This window comes from Populus alba, chromosome 13, assembly GCF_005239225.2.
Source record: "Populus alba chromosome 13, ASM523922v2, whole genome shotgun sequence".
Classification (NCBI taxonomy): Eukaryota; Viridiplantae; Streptophyta; class Magnoliopsida; order Malpighiales; family Salicaceae; genus Populus; species Populus alba.
In genome coordinates, this window is record NC_133296.1 from 1,399,590 (window position 1) to 1,418,144 (window position 18,555).

General features: G+C 34.0%; 4 protein-coding genes across 4 annotated transcripts; 2 read left to right on the forward strand and 2 right to left on the reverse strand.

Annotated features, from left to right (window-relative positions):
- Positions 1-353: 353 nt before the first annotated feature.
- LOC118060798 (uncharacterized) lies at positions 354-1,553 on the forward strand. The gene is made up of 2 exons (XM_035074074.2): positions 354-1,030; positions 1,119-1,553. Exons 1-2 carry the CDS (start codon positions 683-685, stop codon positions 1,221-1,223), a joined length of 453 nt encoding a protein of 150 aa, XP_034929965.1. The 5' UTR covers positions 354-682; the 3' UTR covers positions 1,224-1,553.
- Positions 1,554-4,725: 3,172 nt separating this feature from the next.
- LOC118060800 (uncharacterized) lies at positions 4,726-6,403 on the reverse strand. Its single transcript, XM_035074077.2, has 2 exons — positions 6,297-6,403; positions 4,726-5,641 (listed from the first exon to the last, which is right to left on the reverse strand). The coding sequence occupies exon 2, from the start codon at positions 5,605-5,607 to the stop codon at positions 4,909-4,911; it is 699 nt and encodes a 232-aa protein (XP_034929968.1). The 5' UTR covers positions 5,608-5,641; positions 6,297-6,403; the 3' UTR covers positions 4,726-4,908.
- Positions 6,404-8,839: 2,436 nt separating this feature from the next.
- On the forward strand, positions 8,840-10,877 carry LOC118060801 (microtubule-binding protein TANGLED). The gene is made up of 4 exons (XM_035074078.2): positions 8,840-9,166; positions 9,520-9,662; positions 9,770-9,828; positions 9,958-10,877. Exons 1-4 carry the CDS (start codon positions 9,086-9,088, stop codon positions 10,758-10,760), a joined length of 1,086 nt encoding a protein of 361 aa, XP_034929969.1. The 5' UTR covers positions 8,840-9,085; the 3' UTR covers positions 10,761-10,877.
- A 640-nt stretch (positions 10,878-11,517) lies between these two features.
- On the reverse strand, positions 11,518-17,910 carry LOC118060802 (mitogen-activated protein kinase kinase kinase ANP1). Its single transcript, XM_035074079.2, has 17 exons — positions 17,442-17,910; positions 16,870-16,911; positions 16,298-16,363; positions 16,099-16,209; positions 15,940-16,020; positions 15,742-15,819; positions 15,539-15,621; positions 14,471-14,552; positions 14,281-14,381; positions 13,971-14,010; positions 13,771-13,830; positions 13,636-13,685; positions 13,338-13,539; positions 13,033-13,236; positions 12,597-12,931; positions 12,437-12,504; positions 11,518-12,011 (listed from the first exon to the last, which is right to left on the reverse strand). The coding sequence occupies exons 1-17, from the start codon at positions 17,742-17,744 to the stop codon at positions 11,908-11,910; spliced, it is 2,010 nt and encodes a 669-aa protein (XP_034929970.1). The 5' UTR covers positions 17,745-17,910; the 3' UTR covers positions 11,518-11,907.
- Between the last annotated feature and the right edge of the window lie 645 nt (positions 17,911-18,555).

Consider the following 18,555-nt stretch of genomic DNA (forward strand, 5'->3'; position numbering starts at 1 on the left):
AATGTAAATCTCAATCGAAAAAAAAAACAAACCATCCTGTTATAATTCTGACTAGGTAATATAAAAATAAAACAATGTTTAATTTCAAAAAATTATATTAAAAATTAATAAAAAAAATTTATGCAAAATTGTATTAAAAAATATGCATATTAGATTTAGATAAAAACAAAAATTATAAACTAATTGATAGTATTACCCTAAGAATATCAAATTTTCTTTGAAAAGAAACAGTTTTATAAATTTTACTGTAATAATCGTAATTAAAAAGTATTTTATTATATAATAAAAAGAATAAACAAATTTTTTTTTAAAAAAAAAAAAATTAAAAGTCCAAGCACTTTGAGCCTTGAAAGCCTAGGTATGATAGACCAAGTCGAAGTGCTAAAATACAAATTTATAAATCAAGAGAATAGCATGTTATATGCCCAATCAAATAATGTCTCATCACAAATGAATTGTGATCATTGTAGCATGCTTTGAGTGGATGAGCATTAAATCATATAAATTTTTTATTTTTTTCATATAATATGCATGTCTCATGAGTATTATTTGCCCTATCTATTAGTTTGTACATGGAAATGCTTGAGTAGATTTTTATTCCTCCATAGAATTAACTCCTACAAACACTAAAATATCGTGTTGCCAATTTGCCATCTTTCAAAGACTTGGAATTTAGAAGAACATGGCAAAACCAGTGCCAGATCTCATTAAAAATTACCCAGAAGATCAACTGCATTATTTGTTTACGAAAAAATTAACTGCTTCAGATATCAAGTATGGCTTGATACTCATGGGACAAGCTTCAAAGGACCATCTACAGGGCTTCAAAGATCAAAGAGTTACGACCATGCTACATACACCAGCTTTATCCCAACCTGTGTTCTTCAAGTCCTGTGATAGGATATTGTCACTGTGCCAGGGTGGTTGGGGTGTAGTTGTTAGAGGTAATGGCTTTGTTGCTGGCGATATAATTAATTGCTGGTTTGCTTATGATGAAGAGAACAGAGTCCTAAACTTGATCATGGAATGGGTACGTTCCTCTGCAAATTCTCATCATTTACGTATAACACATCACTTCTAAATTGCCAGTACCAATCCTCATTCATCGTGTTCTGCAGGCTGCCAAAGAGGGTGCTGGACCGGCTGCCCAGCAAGCTGAGGCTGGTGGAGACGCCGGACAAGCAGCCGGGGCGGGTGGAAATGGGAAGGGTGGTCAGCAGTGACGTCCCTGAGCTTGCAGATAATTAAGGAATGATATTGCATTGATTATATTAGTTTATGATGTCCTCCTACTAAGGCTTGTTGATGTCTTGCATGCCACTCCCAGATAATAAGGAGCCCTTGTTGCAGCTAGAAACCCGATTCTGATCGATTTACGAAGCACTTAGTGATAATTTGTGGTTTCTGTAGAAAATTAATTTAGATTCAGTTGGATTTCATTGAAACTTTGGTAGGGTAGACTTTCTGGGTTCTTCTTGCAATCTTTATAGGAACATTTCCAGTATATTGTTTCTACTTTACAGATTTCATTAGTGACTTTAATATTTTTCAATCCATCCAAATTGAATGCTTGGATCATTGGATGGTATGATAATTATAATTATATTATAAATAATACTAAAAGATTACGGTTTTATGATGGAGCTTCATTCTCAACTTTTCTTTTTAGGTTTTTTGTTTTTTTTTGCTTTAATTGAATCCTTTTATTGTCTAAATAGATGAAATTTAGCTTGAAATTATGGTAAACATCCTACCTTAAAAGAAAAATGGAGAGAGAAATTTGCCTGAAGATAAAATTCATTATTTTTCATGTCAACAAGTTTTATTTGAAGAAAAAAGTTTGATAATAATAATTTTTTCTCTCAACATTTCTAAAAAAAAAGTTAGCTTTTATTTTGATTTTTTTTTCTTGTTGATTTTGGTTTTTAAAGTGTTTGGAGATTGATTTACAAAAGCTTTTATGATATTTTAATGTGAGAAGGGATTATGTCATTCAAAAAATACCTTCCTTTATTTTTTATTCACCACAATAACAGTTGAAATTTAAACTATAGCCTAGAATATACATGTTATTTGCTATACTTTTTTAAAAAATAATAATAAAGGGCAAACAATGGGTTATCTATCTTTTTACAAAAAAAAATCAAGATCAAGCGTGTGGGGCTAGGTTGGAAAGTTCATGTGCATTAGTTTTTTTTTAAGCCCAGAAATGAACAATAAATTTTAAATACATATAAAGTCAGGGCGTGCAACTCTTGTAAGAGCCTGGGACAGCCGCGGTTAAAAAAGTCCCTAAGAGGTGTAGCGTGGTGGCAAAGAGCTTGAGATCTGCATAACAGGTCTTGAGTTCGAGTCAAGGCGTGCACTTCTTGTAAGAGCCTGGGACAACCGGGGTTTTACTTACTTATCTGGGCCCACAAAGTGCGCTTTCTGGAGAGTGAGGTTTCCTCGAATCCAAAAAAAAAAAAAGCATTTAAAAAAAAAAAAACATATTCAAGCGCATAAAACGGAAAAAAACTCAACTTTAAATGATGCATATGAAAAGAAAAAAAGTATAGTGATCTAATTGAAAAACTTTAAACTTGAGGGACCAAAATGTAAACAGATTTTTTGTGAGAGCATGAACATTAAATCTTAAAGAGTAAAACTACAAGCTCTCTTAGTTTTTTCCTGTTAATTTTGTAGGCACTCTCTAATTTCTATTAGAGCTCCACCAATCTAGGCACAAGATCAAACCATTAAAAATTAATCTAGTATTTCACAACTTACAAATTAATTGTGATCATGGTATAGCATAGTGTGAGTGGATGAGCATTAAATCATATGAATTTTATTTTTTTTTATTTTATTTTTTTTACATATATTATGCATGACTCATGAGTTTTATTTGCCCTATCAATTAGTTTGTACATGGAAATGCTCAAGTAGATTTTTATTCCCCCATAGAATTAACTCCTACAAACACTACAATATCGTGTTGCCAATTTGCCATCCTTCAAAGACTTGGAATTTAGAAGAACATGGCAAAACCAGTTCCAAATCTCATTAAAAATTACCCAGAAGGTCAGCTGCATCATTTGTTTACGAAAATATTAACTGCTTCAGATATCAAGTATGGCTTAATTCTTATGGGACAAGCTTCAAAGGACTATCTACAGGGCTTTAAAGATCAAGTAGTTAAGACAATGCTTCATACACCAGCTTTATCAGAACCTGTGATCTTCAAGGCCGGTAATAGAACAATGTCACTGTGCACGAGTGGTTGGGGTGTGATTGTTACAGGCAATGGCTTTGTTGCTGGTGATATAATTAATTGCTGGTTTGTTTATGAAGAAGAAAGCAGAGTCTTGAACTTGATCATGGAAAGGGTACGTTCCTCTGCAAATTCACATCTTTTACATATATATCACTTCTAAATTGCCAGTACTAATCATCATTCATCGTGTTCTGCAGGCTGCCAATGAGAGTGCTGGACCGGCCGCCCAGCAGGCTGAGGCTGGTGGAGATGCGGGACAAGCAGCCGGGGCCGGTGGAAATGGGAAGGGTGAACAGCAGTGATGTCCCTGAGTTTGCTGCTAATTAGTGAATGATACTGCATTAACGATGTTAGTTTATGTCCTTCTACTGTTTTGCTAGCCATTTGTGAGTTGTCCCAATTATAATTTGATAATCTTCAGATGAGGATAAATATGAAGAGATTTTATTGAGAATTTGACAGTATAAGTTTCCAGGGTCTCTGTTGCAAATCAACTTACTTTACATGATCTTTTCCTTCGTCTATTTTCATTTTGTGGAATCCCTTTACCACCATCAATTCTTCTTTTAAAATGTCTTCAAACTAGAAATCTTGGGAGACAAGGTATGTACTGAGTGAGTTATTACACACAAAATGTAATAAAGTTGGTATCATCACAAATTAATTCTTGTTAAATCTAGCTCGGTTCAACAAATTAACTCATGAAACTTGTAACTTGGATATTAATATATATCAAGTTTTAATTTAAATAAAAAGAATATAGATCTAATTAAACTTGGTTGATCTGAAGTATTAATCTATAAATCAATTAACACAATTAAACTCAATCTAAATTTAATTAAATTAGCATTAGAAAAGATATTTAAAAACAAAATAATATCATTTTAATTAAAAATAATAATTAATCTAGATTAATATACAAAATAACCTGAGGTTTTTTTTAGTTAAATATTAATTATTATTTTAGTATCATAAATCTCTTAGTATATTTTAAAAAGCAATGACAATTAAAAATCAGGACAATCAATTTATGTTTTATACCCACTTCACCTTATAAAAATTAGAAGTAGTACAGAAAGGATTAATAAAATCTTGTGCAAAGGACAACGTAGACCCAATTTATTACCCAATTCTAAATTGGACCCCAAACAAACAAATTTCTTGTTCGGGTCCCTCATTTAATTGACATTACCTAATTAATCCGCATCACTGAAGTTGCCACTTTAAGCCTGCTCGTCAAAGAATTGCTCCTAAGCAAAGAAACTTCCTCCTTTTTTATTTTTGTATTTCTATTTATTTCTTTGGATAGCAGCAGCAGCAACTGGATATATAGTTTTCGCTTTCATGTATATATTTTAAGCTGCAGCTTGCCATGTCCGCAACATATTACTCCTCTTCAGAGATGGATAGATCAGAACATGACAACCCCCCAACACACAGAAGGTAAGGAAAGAGATGAGAGAAAATAGTAGAGCAAAAGGAACAGCTCAGACAAGAAATACATTGAAGCGGCAAAAACAGACGATCTCTAAGGCCACATAAAAAGGCTTTAAACTAAAAGAATTTAACAGTCAAAACTTGGATCAGAGAGAATAGCTTAGCTAGACAATAAGAAGAAAAACATGTGATCCTCAATTGTCTTTTATGATTCATCAGTTCCTTGATCTACCACCTCTTCCATAACCACGGCCACGGCCTCGTCCACCTCTTCCACCAGGACCACCTTTCCCTCCGTGACCCTTACCTCCACCTAGAAAGTTGTCAGATTTTACTTTCAAGTCCTCGGGCAGCGGAAGTATGTGATCCACACACTTCCTAAAACTGAAATCATCAACAGAGTCATCATCCCTAATTAGGAACAAGCACCGACTCTTAAACCTTGGATGAAACCGAACTTGGAAAGCTTGGATGCCACTACCAATCTTTTTGTCAGGCTCTGAGTGACCAGTCTTAAGCAAGTCCATCAGCACCATGTGCTCATACTTGTTGACTTTAATATTGGGAGGCCACTGATGGAGGAAATTGTAGAAATAATCAAACATCTCCACTGCTGATCTGAAACTCTTAGGACCCAAGCTGACTGGTCCAGACTTCTCCTCCTCTTCCTTCTTCTCTTCCTTCTCCTCTCCCTCTACCTTTCCCTCTTCTTCAAGCTTCTCCAACCGCTCTTCCTCCACAGATTTATCCACCTTCTGCTTCTTCAATACATCTTCGATTTTCTCCTCCTCTCCCTCTCGAGCTCGCTTCACACCATTTTCTGCCGCGTCCTCCACCATATCCATGTCCACGGTAGCTGAGTCAGCTCTCTCCAGGTTAGCCTCAATGGCTTCAGCTACTGTCTCCTCCACCATCAGTATATGAGAAAGTGGTCCGAGATTGTAGCTCCTATTTCATAAACAGAACTCTGAGTTAGATTGGCAGCAAAGAATGGCACACAAAATAATAACAAACAAACCAAAAGATACATTATTAATAGTCCACACAAAGCAATCAAACATAAACGAAACATAGCCAACTTATCCTAGAAACTGAATCAGTAAAAATAATATAAATCAATGCCAATTCACAATCTGTCCCCAGTCTTCAATTTTCAGTTAGATTTCCTTTTGAGTTCCCTCAAAAACCAGCTCCTCTGCTTAAGTAAATACTAAACCAGAAGCAAAACTTAAAAGGGTCATCTTAAACGAAACAATCTACCACCTTCATATTTAAATGAAATAAAAACTCACTGAAGTTCAAACACACTCAATCAAACCAAGATTTCTAGCGATCACTAAAAACCCTCATATCCGTACAAGAAATCTGAAAAAGAAAACAACCTTAATATCAAACATAGCACCTCCTTAACACAAAAAAGCTAACAACTTTGCTAACTTCATCAACAATTGGGTTGATATAGCTTTCATAACCCATTTATTTGTCCATAAATATAAGCATATTGGGGGCAAAAAGAAACCAACAATTCAACAAAACATTGACAACCTAATATTTCTAAAGATCAAACATATATGATAATATAAGATGTTTCGGTCTAACTTACTTCAGAGAGTGGAAAAGAGGAGCCGCTGTCTGTGTGAAGCTGGGAATATTTTAGGGTTCCTTTTATAGTTAAATATTTTTACTGTTTTTAAATACTCCAAAACGGAAATCCTTTACGGGTTTTATTCTCGGGTAATGAGACTCGGGTCTGGAATTGGATTTTTTATTTGGGTTATGGCCCATTTAGGATCCTAGCCCACCCAATTATTGCTAATTATGAGGTAAATAGATAATTCTCATGGGTAAATTAACCGAATTATCTGAAATATTCATGTAACCTGACTTAAAATTAATTGAACTGAACGGGTTTTTAATTTTTTTAATAATTTTTATTAAAATATATTTTAAAAAAAATTCATTCAGTTTTATTTTCAAAATCTGATCTAAAAAAAGAGGTTTATTATAAATTAAAATTCTATTAAATCAATACCTATTAGAAATATATCAACTAAAATATTTAAATTTATTATTATTAATAATATAAAACTGAACAGAGTTCGGTTATTTGGTTTAGTTTGAATCATTTAAAAAAAACAATTCGATTGGATTTTTTATATTCAAATTAACCTATTTAAATTGATGGCCACCCCTAATTTTAATTGAGAAAAATTACAAATCAGGGTAAAAAATACGAAAATTAATTATCTTATATTCTACCCCTTACCTCTAAACCTTTATCCTCCTTCATTTTGAATTAAACTGGCAAGAATGAAGAGATAAAATCTTATTAATCATCATATTTTTAGAATATATAATTTGGATAAAAAACAATAAGATGAATAAGCTAAACACTACTTTTTATTTCCATAATTAGTCATTAGAAAACTTGAATCATATACGATTACTTTATCCTAAAATAACAATACAAAACCGAAAAAATAAAATAAAATGATCGCTAGTGGGGGAAAAAACTAGTTCACATAAAAGAGGATGAAATATTTGTATAATTTAACCATCAATTCTAAAAAAGCAATATGTAAGGGGAAAAATAAATAAAACAAAAGATATAGAAAATAAAATTTTTTTTTTAAAAAAGAAAAGAATACGAGACTTTCCATCATCCTTGTCTATTTTTTTCTGAAGACAATAAAAAAAACATCATCACAGATAATCAAAGCATGTAACATTAATAGCTGTTTTAGACATTGATTGTACCGTATTTTATAAAAGTTTAATTTTTTTTTGTTAAAAAATAATTTTTTTTGTGTGTTTTGTATAGTTTAAATGCTCTGATTTTAAAAATAAAAAAATATCATTTTAATATATTTTAACATCAAAAATATTTTAAAAAATAACTATAACTACACTTTCAAACAGGAATTTAAACTCTAATCCCACCCTAGTTATGGTAAAATTGGCGAGGCTCTTCATTACTGGATCATATATAACCAAATCATGATGTCAAATTCTGAGCTTTTTTAGCTTTATATATAATATATAATGGTTGAATGAAAAATATACAAGTAAATTATGTTCAGCATTATCGACAAAATTTATAATACAGAATACAATTACGAGAGGAGGTGCTGGGGAAGCTAATGAAAATCATTTTGTATTTATATATATAAAAAAGAGTTTTAGTGAGTAAAAGACTCATATATCAAAATCCAAATTTTCATTGATGAATAAGTTCATATTTTGAATTCTTTTTTAGTTAAATCTCTTTTATGCTTTTAAAATACCCTCTTAAATATGAAATAATTATTTACTTTTTTTTTAGGGAACATGTAGATTTTTTTTTGTTCTTACTTGGATATTCTCATATCTTTTTAAAGGGTGGGATTAGTTTATTTCAGGGTTCATGACTATAACTTCCAATAAGTATGTGGGAGGAGCTTGTCTCCTTCCGCTGCTCCTGAGTTCGAGTTCTCATGTGCACGCCTATCATTCTCGCGGTGTCTTATATGCTCACTGGGTTTGTAGGGTATTCAGTGGATTGTGGGATTAGTCGTGATGCGCGCAAGTTAGCCCGGACACCCACGTAAAAAAAAAAAAAAGTATGTTTCATGAGGAGAACATGTAGATCTAAACTTTTATTTCTTTGACCTTTTCTATGTATTAGATTCTTTAACACTTGTATTATATACAAGTAAATTATGATAAGAAATATAATAAAATTATTAAAAAACTTTAAAATATTATGAAAATATCAAAGCTAGGATATATGTGTTAATCAACGGTTCACTCTTATCCACTTGGATTGTGCTAAGCTGTTATTAATATTAAAAGAAAACAAATACCATAGTTAGCAGGCCTGGTATAAGATTCATATGACAAAGAGTTCAATTTACAACCATATGGATTAATTTTTTTATATTAAAATAATATTGTTTTATTTTATTAATTTTAACATGGTTAAGCTGAGTCGTATAGATTAATCGAGTTAATGTCAAAATATATTTAAATAATCTGATTCAAGTTAAATTTTGAGCTATAATCACTGGTTTAATAACTATGAAAAATATTTATTAGTAAATAAATGATAGCTATATACCCCTCTATGATTTTAAACTGAGAGCAAAAGTAGCCGTTTGCATACGTTTATTTTGAGGATTGATTAGACCGTTGGAGGACATACCCGTTGTTCTAAGCCCTAAAGTCTTTCAGTTTTGACTTCTGAACTTCAAAGACAAAAACTAATATGCAAAGAAAAGGAAGTAATCACTTCTGAGAGACTTTTGGGTAAAGAACACACCCAAATTTTGTACCTGTCCCCCATTTTTGAAGTCTCTGGTTCAATGGTTATTTAGAGAGAGCTTTGAGACCCACTTGTGTAGTTTGTTAGCAATCATGGTTGCAAGAACCCCACCAAAGCAGAGGAAAATGGTGGCTCCTCTCAACCCAGTTTTACTCAGAGAAACTGTAAAGAAGGTACATGTGTTTTAGCTCAAAACATGGTACAATCCCCCCAACCTCTCCTTTTTCTTTTTGGCTTTGTGGTTCCCCGAAAACTGGAGAAAAAGATGAGAGAATTTTCAAGTCTGGGTCTTTGATTTTCAATAAGCTGACTTCTCGGTCTTCAAATTTGGTGCATTAGCTTGGATCACTCTGGTTATATGAGAATTTTCAGTCATTTTTAGTCCTAAAGCTGTTTTTTTTTCTTTTTCTTTTTCTCAGCGACCAAGCACAGAATTTTCTTTTTCTGAAACTGGTGTTTTGATTATATATGTTCCTCTTCCACTAGAATAATGGGGTTGCTTTGTGTTTTTGTAAATTCTGTGAAGGTGGAAAGATGTATGGCTAGATTGCAAGAGCTTCAGTACACAGTGGCAGGTGGGAAAAAGGTGATAGATGGGGTTAGTCTCAGTCCTAGAAGTACCAGAGGTTATCTAAGAACCAGTCTTAGGTGCAAGCAAGAATCTTTAAGGTAAACTAGGAATTAGCTGGGATCAAAATTTTAAATTTTGCTTCTTCTTGTTCATTTCTGTGAAGATTTACTAAAATGTGTTGTATTCTACTTTTACCAATTTGAAGTATCAAGAGTACTGCCCCTAAGAAATCTCCGGTGGGGAAGCTGCCAGCAACTTCAATAGGTATCTCACTTTCTCGTTGATTTCAGTTATTGTCTCTGATTATGTTGCAAAGACATTTCTTTTCTGAAAATTTCAAGTACCCGACAACCGTTAATTGAATAATCCGAACGACTCGAATGTTTTATGCAGGCGAATGGCGGCGAATGTCTTTACCAGCAATGCTAGTAGGTGAAACAGTAGGAGAAATTCTACAAGCAAGCCAATTTGCAAGAGAAATTGTTGCAGCTGTTGCTTGCAAAACCAAGAAATCTACCCTTGAAGACCCCAAAACTCCATTGACCCAACGGAGAAAACAGAGGCCTCACCCTGAAGACACTGAACTCAAATCCAGAAGGAAGAAGGAAAAGCAAACTAAATTACAGTCAATTCGATCAGAATCCGGTTCTCCGTGTCTTTTAAGAGCTCGATCGCGTATTAACTTCAAGGTTTCACCTCCTAAGAAGAAGAGTGAAGTGGATAAAGAAAATGCTCGGTATTTGGCAAACAGAGTGTCTCCTAGGAATAGGCCATGGGCTAAAAAAAAGACAGTACTGTTTCCAAATCCTTTGTTCCTTTCTACAGATTCTACACAGCAGCAAAAGTTTTGCAAGACAAGGTCTCCCGTGATTGCAAGAAACAAAAAGCAGACAACCCCGCTTAAGTTCTTGATTAAGTCCCCTCCATCAGGTTCAAAATTCCAAGTAAAGATCAAGAACCCACCAGTTGTCTGTTCCCTATCACCTACAAGACCTACAAACTTAAGCAGGAAATCACCTAAGTTGTCAACTGCGTCGAAGTTGCGTCGATCATTTTCACCTTCAAGGTTGGCCAACAAATTGGTGTCTCCATTGAAAGGCAGAAAAATTGTGCAAAAGAGTGATGGGTTAATAATGAGTGGACTGAAACAGCGTCCAATAGCAACACCGAGACGGTTCTCACTGGGGAGAATTTGAGCGGTGTTAGTTTTCCTTTGGTTTGTTTGAAGATTGAGGATTCTATTTCAGACACTCTATCAATGTCCATAGTTGATTCTTTTTATATTACAAACAAGTGTGAATTGTTGTTGGTTACGTTGTTGATTCTTGAGGTGTTTCATCAAGGTGATAATGGATTCTCGTTGTCTAATAGAATCCACAGAAATGATAAATTTTCAAATAAATTATTTCTCTAGCCCAACCTGATGTGGGGACCATTCTCTGAGGCACTGACTGTTTGGGGAGGGGGAACCCGGCTCCAATAGCATTTTTAAAAATTTTATTTTATTTTTTTTAAAAAAAATATATATATTTTTTAATTATAATTTAGTAATTATTTTTTAAAATATTTTTTATTTAGAAATATATTAAAATAATATGTTTTTAATAAGAGAAAGATAACAAGAGCCAATGATCTAAATTATAATTTTCAAACATGAAGGTGTTCAAGTAATGATAAGAGTCAAACTGAGGGACCAAGGATAATTTACTCTAAAATTTCGGTGTAGTTGTCAGTCACATATTGACTACAAAGAATAAATTTAATTATAAAACTTAGCTCTAACTAGATTTCGTTTGAAACTGAATTTTTTTTTTTAAAAAAACAACATTGTTTAAGTAAAAATAGTTTGATGAGCCAACTTGCAAAGTTGAGCCGGCCAACCCGTAACCCGACCTGTGAGATGGAATTACAGTTACGACAAGCCTTCTCTTTGTCAAATTTACGAAGCTGCATGAATAATAAGGAGTTGTTGCCAGATCAAAAGAAGTAGACAAGGAGGAAGAAGAAGGTGTTGCAAAATTGCAGAAGCTGCATGAATATTTCACTCAATATGATTATTGTACACTGATGTTACAAACCTGAGAGGCATGTATCATTCACTCCACCCTCAAAAAGTAGGAGAAACAAATATTATCTCCAAACATTACCACTCTTTTCAACGGTGCTCTCTATATGGTACAATATAACAAAGACCATTCAGGCTGAACAATGAGAAAATTGCTGCAGTATTCACACATCTGGCAAACCTTCCACACTGAGCCATACTTTTACCACTCCTAATGAAACTGCAAGCCTTGCATTCAAGCTCTTAAGGGGAAACATGGAATCCGCCTGGGCAAGCAATCATTTGCTTGGAGATGCAAATCTTGTCCGCTCTCTCGGCCGACCCAAGGCTCTATCCTTGGGGGACGATGTCTTGCTTCCCACGGCTGCTTGGCGCATCATCTCTGCATACATAGTTTTCACAATCACACAATAATGTCCAAAATCATAGAAGTCAAGTGTGATTGCCAAAGCTACCATTTTTTTTTTGTTGGGATGAGGAAGGGGGAAATAAAATCAGATATACTTGTCTAGATGAATTCGCATGTATCTTGTTTTTTCCAGACAAGTTTTTTAGACAGCATAGAAAAAACTTAATAAGCTAATCTAAACACATTCCCACGCTATGTTAACTAAGCACAATGTCAAAACAGAAATTCAGTTGACGGATAATGAAAATTCAGAGACGGGTGACTGCAATGCAGATATTTCCCAAACAGTATCCTTGCAGGAATGCACGTGAAACAGAAAAGCATTGGAGTTGAGAAATGTGAGAGTACTATTAATTAGTTGATATTTAAATACACAGGGAAAAGCAAGAAAACTCTACCTCTCTTTCTCTCAAGCTCTTGGTCAAGCTCTTCTTTCCACTTCCTTTGTCTCTCAGAAAAGCTCACACTGTGAGTAGCAAATCATCACACTTCAGATTATTCACACTGAAAAGAGAATCGTTGGAAGCACAAGCTTAAGGATGAGACATATGGGCTAACCTTGGGCTACTTGTTTCTGGCTGACCATCAACTTGAAGCCCTTTCCGGTCATTGCTCCGAGGGGATGAATTGTCCTCTGAAGCTTCATCACTTGCATTGCCAACATTAGATGCACGTCTATTACTCCCAGGGCTTCCAGTACTAACAGCATCAGATGCTGTAGATGGACTTCCAACTGGGATCCGACTGGGTGACTTGCTTTTAGGAGGTAATTTCAAGTAATTTGGAGGAGTTTCATCACGTAAACTTCCACCAAAACTTGGAGAGAAAGATGCATTCAAACTGTTATAGAACTCTTCATATAAAGGTGTTTGCAGTTTCTTCAGTTCTAAAGCCTGAGAAATAAAATTACAGTTGAATATCAAGATGCTCTAAATCCAGATACAAACAACAGAAGGAAATGGATAATTTTCACATCAGAGATAAGCAGTAGCACCTTTTCACCAAGAAAAGCTCTAATTTTTGACTCAGTAAGTTCCTCATCATCCTCAGAAAGCGATGCCCCACAGGAAAATGAAATATTTTGGTCCACTTGAACAGGTTTACAACTGTCCACTTTGCTTCCTGCTTGTTCCAATTCTGGACTCTCATCAAATTTGCACCTCCACTCTCCAGACAGCTCACATTTGGGATCAGAACTCTAAACAAAGCACAATTTTCAATAAACTGTACAATAATGAAGCTGCCGGATGATTAAAAAGCTACACCAGCAATGGGAATGATTTCAAAGCAGTTTCTCACCTTATTGAAGTCATTAGAACTCAAACGAGAATTGAGCTTTATTTCATCTATAGAAAAATCATGGCTTATCAGACACATGTCATCATTGCTGTTTGGTATTTCCCATGCATCCTTACATTCAGACAGTTTCTTCGGATCAATTGAGCAGCCTAGACTACCCAAATTACAGACATCCATTGAGTCATGGGCAGATGGCATTTGGCTGGCAACAAATTTTTTTGATATTTTAAGAAACCTCTACAAGTTCAGCACATTCAATGTATTAATACAGAAAGGAAAAATATACAAAGGTACTTACATGGTTTCAGGGTTAGTGGTGTATAACTGCAAAGGAATTCCAGAATGTTCCTGAAGGTAACGGTCTTCCATTAAAAACATGAAATCAAAGAATGCATGAAAATCAGAGTACAGAATCAGGTCCAACTATACCAACCATAACTGGACTATGAATAACATGATCAGATGCGCCCATCTCCCCAGTAACAAATGGATGCTGCATTTAAGAACAATTTAGGGTAATGAAATGTTGATAAATACTAGCCAGCAATAAAACAAATGTATTAGAACATAAAAGATGCCCCTACCTACAATGTGCTCAAATAAATACAAGACAGTAAATAACATTAAAATCACCTGCAGCAATTGAGATGCCTCTGGCCTCATATTTGGTTCCCTGCATTAAAAATTACATGCCAATGAGATTCAGGAGGAAAAAGACATTAGTGGGCGTACTAATTGTATCCGAGGGTTGAATGTTTATTTTAAAGTAAGAATGCAACCCGCAATTTTTGTTGATAGGATTTGAACTTATGATCTTCATAATCACTACCCACCTATTTCACATTAAGAGAGCTAAATCCCAAAGGATGAAGCATCTAAGTCATTGTAAATCTCATATTGCTATTGCTCAAAATAAAAGCGAAAAAGGCAACAGAAACAGTACTTGTGCAAGCATTTGAGCAGAAAATCTTTGGCCTCTGGAGTGAGATGCCCAGGGATTTCTGGATGAGACTTTGTCGACCCTATATAAAAGAGTGCGGCAACCTAACAGAAACATTGTCAGTGAAATATATTGGAAAGCACCTTATGGAATACCATATATACATATGCTCAAGAGCTAGAAAAGTAGGTACCTCTTGGTATTGTTGGCTCCAAGGAGGCTTTCCAGTGGCCATCTCAATGACTGTGCATCCAACACTCCATATATCAGCAGAGCTAGGGAATTGTTTTATAGTATATCAGTAAGGTTCAGTTTTATAATTTAAACAATCAAGAAAAATTCCCAACTTATCATGTTACTTATAGATGAAGCACTTAGATACATTATACACAGACCAGAAAATTCAAATACCATGATTTCACTTAAACTCTTCAAAGCCTTCATATAAACCTTTTATGTTTTTGCATATGGCACACATGGCGGAAAATTAGCTGTAGAAGCTTCCAGATTAAACAGATGACAATAATCAAGAATATAAGCTCTGCAACTAGATCCTTCAATATTTATGCCACGTCCAATAGAAATTATTTTATTGCAACAGAGGTAATGCCAAGACAATTTTGTTTGATATTCTAGTGAAATTCAACCGCAAGAAGCTTCTGGATTCTGGGATTTTATAAAATGACTGGTTTTTTCTATATTAATAGGTATGCATGGCACTTTGCTTTCATTTCTACAACTTTCTTCATGACTCGTTTTTTCCCCAGTCCTTCATAACTCATGCAAATTATTTTCTGTATCTTATATAGAAAAATGGATATGAGAGGTAAATTCCATGACAAAATCATAATAGATTTTGGCACAAGGAGATACTCTATTGGACACACGGGTAGAGAAAAAGACAGCTGTCTTTAAGAATATACGTACACTTTAGCAAAAGCAATGATCTGGACTAAGCAGGCACATCCAAGGCCTCTTAAGATTCCAGGACTTTTTAAAACAATGTAATTTGTACCATTTAATGTTGGCTCTCAGAAACATATCTATAACTAAGTTTATACTTGTTCCTCTAGTTCATTTTTCAGCTTGACATCTTTCTAAACCTAAATTCTCCAGTCTTTCTATCAATAAATGCTTTCCTGTCAACATGTAGAAAACAAAAACCTAAAAAAGGAAATCCGGGACCTAATTCAGTGGGTACCATACTTTTCTAAGAATAATGTAATCATGTAAAATTTCAGAGGAACTTAATTGTCCTTACAAGCCATGACCTGTCTGCAGAATGACTTCAGGAGCCATCCAGTATGGCGTGCCCTTCATCGATTTGGCCCCTGAAACAGTTGCCTACAGTGACAAAGGCCTCAATTAGTTGGATATAGATATTAGAAGTGATTTTAGGAAATACTTCCTACAACATAAAGAACAAGGTAAACATATTAGACAGTGGATCAAGCATGTGCATACCAGCTCAACGACCTGTTTTGATGCACCAAAATCTGCAAGTTTAATGCACCCTTTATTATCTACAAGAATGTTTGCTCCCTAGGAGTACATGAAGAAGACATGTCATTGCTCCAAAAAAAAACAGAGAGAAGAGAAAAAGGCTAAAGACCTTTTCTCACATGTAGCATCAAGGGAAGGAAATTTAAAGTTCAAAGCTACCTTGATGTCTCTGTGCATAATTCCATTGTTATGTAAATACTCCAACCCCAGCAATAATTGCTTGGTATAGGCTCTTATAACCTGTTCAAATTAACACGCATGATTAGCCCAAGTCACGTAATATGAGCAAGCTCAGTTGGCAAAGAATCGAAGACTTACTGGCTCAGGGAAGGATCCAAATTTCCCCAAAAGAGATGATATTGATCCACCCGGGACAAATTCAAGCAAAATATTTAAGGTTTCCTCCTCCCTAACTGTACCCAAATATCTCTGAGGACCAGAAATGACTTGCAATGTCAGAACTGTGGTAAACTTCATCAGTTCAGTTAACAAACAGAAGACCAGTCTCAATACTCACAACAATGTTAGGATGGGAGAGATTCTGTAGAAGCTTCACTTCTTCCTCAAGCTCTCTGATGTTATCCTACTTATAGCAACAACCAAGTGAACTTAGACAGATTTTTTTAATATTGACATTGAGAGAGTCTATTACAACAACTACCATACTTGCACCATCTCTACATAATTCTGGAATAATAAACTTCATATTACATTTGAATGTTTAGGTTTCTAAGTGCATGAAAATTGGCCAAATTCAAGCTCCATTACCCAATCATGCACAACAAATATTATTTGCTGTTTGATGTCATTCTCTGGTTTAAGGAAACCCATAAAACACATAAATTCTTCCTCGCAAAAAAATGCAGCATAAGACAGGACAACAATCCTTCAATATAAAAGGAAGAGGAAATAATCCTCCCCCTTGTTCCTTATACAATGAAGCTAACCACTTGCGTACTAATCTTAAATATTATAATGCTTGATTGAATAGATTTTCATTCTTCAGAGAGCTTGAAATAATCAGAATCCCAAAACACTAACTTCACTATTTCGAGGAACCAGATACAACTAATTGTTTTAGATTCATACCTGAGCTCTCTCTCTTGTAGCTCCATTAGCTGCAATCAAAACCTAAGAAATAACAAGCGGAAAAGAGACTCAAAATCACATCCAAACCCGTCATTTTCAGAACAACTGAAAGAACACTTTCCGAAGTCAAGTTTAACATCAACACGGATACTACCTATCAACAACAATAATAATAATAAAAAAAAAAGTGCAAGAGTAACAGACTCCATCCCAACTATGAATCGATCACTACCAATTACCAAATATGAAAAACCAGACTCACAATTATTAAAGCCAATATTAATCAACCCAAAATCAGAATAAGTGTAAAAAGTATCAAACTTGAAAGTCTCCAAAACCCATTTCAGCATCAGACCCCAACCCATAGCCCAAAAAATCATACTTAACCTTAAACCAACAAAACCCCATTTCAAAATCAGAACCCAAAACCAAAATTCAACAAAAACACGTCAAAAAAATCAAGCTCTAAAAAACCCACAGTTAAAATAAAAAAGCTAACCAAAACCCATTTCGAGAAACCCACTGAAAACTCAAAATAAACAAAAACCAGATAGAATCAAATGAAAAGTAACCTGCTTTATCGCTAAAAGCTCTCCAGAATCAAGATTCATGCCCATATAAACATGGCCAAATGCACCACAACCAATCAACTCCCCTTTACGGTACCGGATCGGAGGAGGCATTGGAAGTGAAGACGGAGAAGTGGGTTTGTTAAAGATTCTTGATTTACGAACGCAGTTATTTAATTTGTCAACTAATGTTGAAGTTAATGGATTGTTTGGACTGCAGTAAATGGTTTCTTGACTGGGATTATGATCTTGTGGGGGTGTACGGAATACTATTGATCTCCTAACTGATCCCAAGAAATCTTGCATTGTGACATAAAGAGAAATAGAGAGAGGGAGTGATTGATGGAGTTAGTGGAGGGTTCTTCTTTTGATCAATGAGTAGGGAAAGGGGAGAGAGAGGAGGGAAAAGTTGGGGAAAATTTTGTTTTTGAAAAATAAGAAAATGAAGAAATCATAATTGCAGGACTCCTTGTTCCTTTTTTTTTTTTCATTAGTAAAAGTAAGTAAATTAATGGATTTATGGTGTTATAAAACTTTCCCACTTGAAGGTTAATATAAGTATTGTATTTCATGGTGGTGATTATTTTTTAAAATATTTTTTTATTTAAAAATATATTAAAATAATTAATTTTAAATTTTTATATTAATACATTAAAATTATTTAAAAATATATAAAAAAATTAATTTTAAATAAAAAAATTTTAAGTTTTTTAAAACTACATTTTTAACCACATTCTCAAATCGCTAGCTAAATTGTTGTTGCAAAGCTTTACCTTAACTAGGTTTCATTTCAAATAGATTCTTTTTGTTATTTTATTTTAATATATAAAATGATGTTTTGGTTAAAAAAATAAGTTGATTTGTCAATCTACAAATTAATATCAATCAATGATTAAAATATTGAAGTGAATCTTATAACTATGGGTTTATTGATTTAAAACAAAAATATGAAAACTAAGAGAGAAAAGGAAAAAAAAATCAAGTTAGTACATAATATATAACAAGTTTCTCCAATTCATACCAAATTAAAACTAGTTTTTTCAAATCACATTTTAAAATTTATTAACAAGCTTTCAAAGGAGCAATGAAAATATTATTCAAGACACCATTGTTAACT

Coding starts and splice junctions, on each gene's coding strand:
- LOC118060798 (XM_035074074.2), top strand. CDS start 683: ATGGCAAAACCAGTGCCAGATCTCATTAAAAATTACCCAGAAGATCAA. Junction 1,031..1,118: donor TAAACTTGATCATGGAATGG/GTACGTTCCTCT, acceptor CGTGTTCTGCAG/GCTGCCAAAGAGGGTGCTGG.
- LOC118060800 (XM_035074077.2), bottom strand. CDS start 5,607: ATGGTGGAGGAGACAGTAGCTGAAGCCATTGAGGCTAACCTGGAGAGA.
- LOC118060801 (XM_035074078.2), top strand. CDS start 9,086: ATGGTTGCAAGAACCCCACCAAAGCAGAGGAAAATGGTGGCTCCTCTC. Junction 9,663..9,769: donor TGCAAGCAAGAATCTTTAAG/GTAAACTAGGAA, acceptor ACCAATTTGAAG/TATCAAGAGTACTGCCCCTA. Junction 9,829..9,957: donor GCTGCCAGCAACTTCAATAG/GTATCTCACTTT, acceptor TGTTTTATGCAG/GCGAATGGCGGCGAATGTCT.
- LOC118060802 (XM_035074079.2), bottom strand. CDS start 17,744: ATGCAAGATTTCTTGGGATCAGTTAGGAGATCAATAGTATTCCGTACA. Junction 14,382..14,470: donor GGAGCCAACAATACCAAGAG/GTACCTACTTTT, acceptor TGTTTCTGTTAG/GTTGCCGCACTCTTTTATAT. Junction 14,011..14,280: donor CTGCTCAAATGCTTGCACAA/GTACTGTTTCTG, acceptor TTTTTAATGCAG/GGAACCAAATATGAGGCCAG.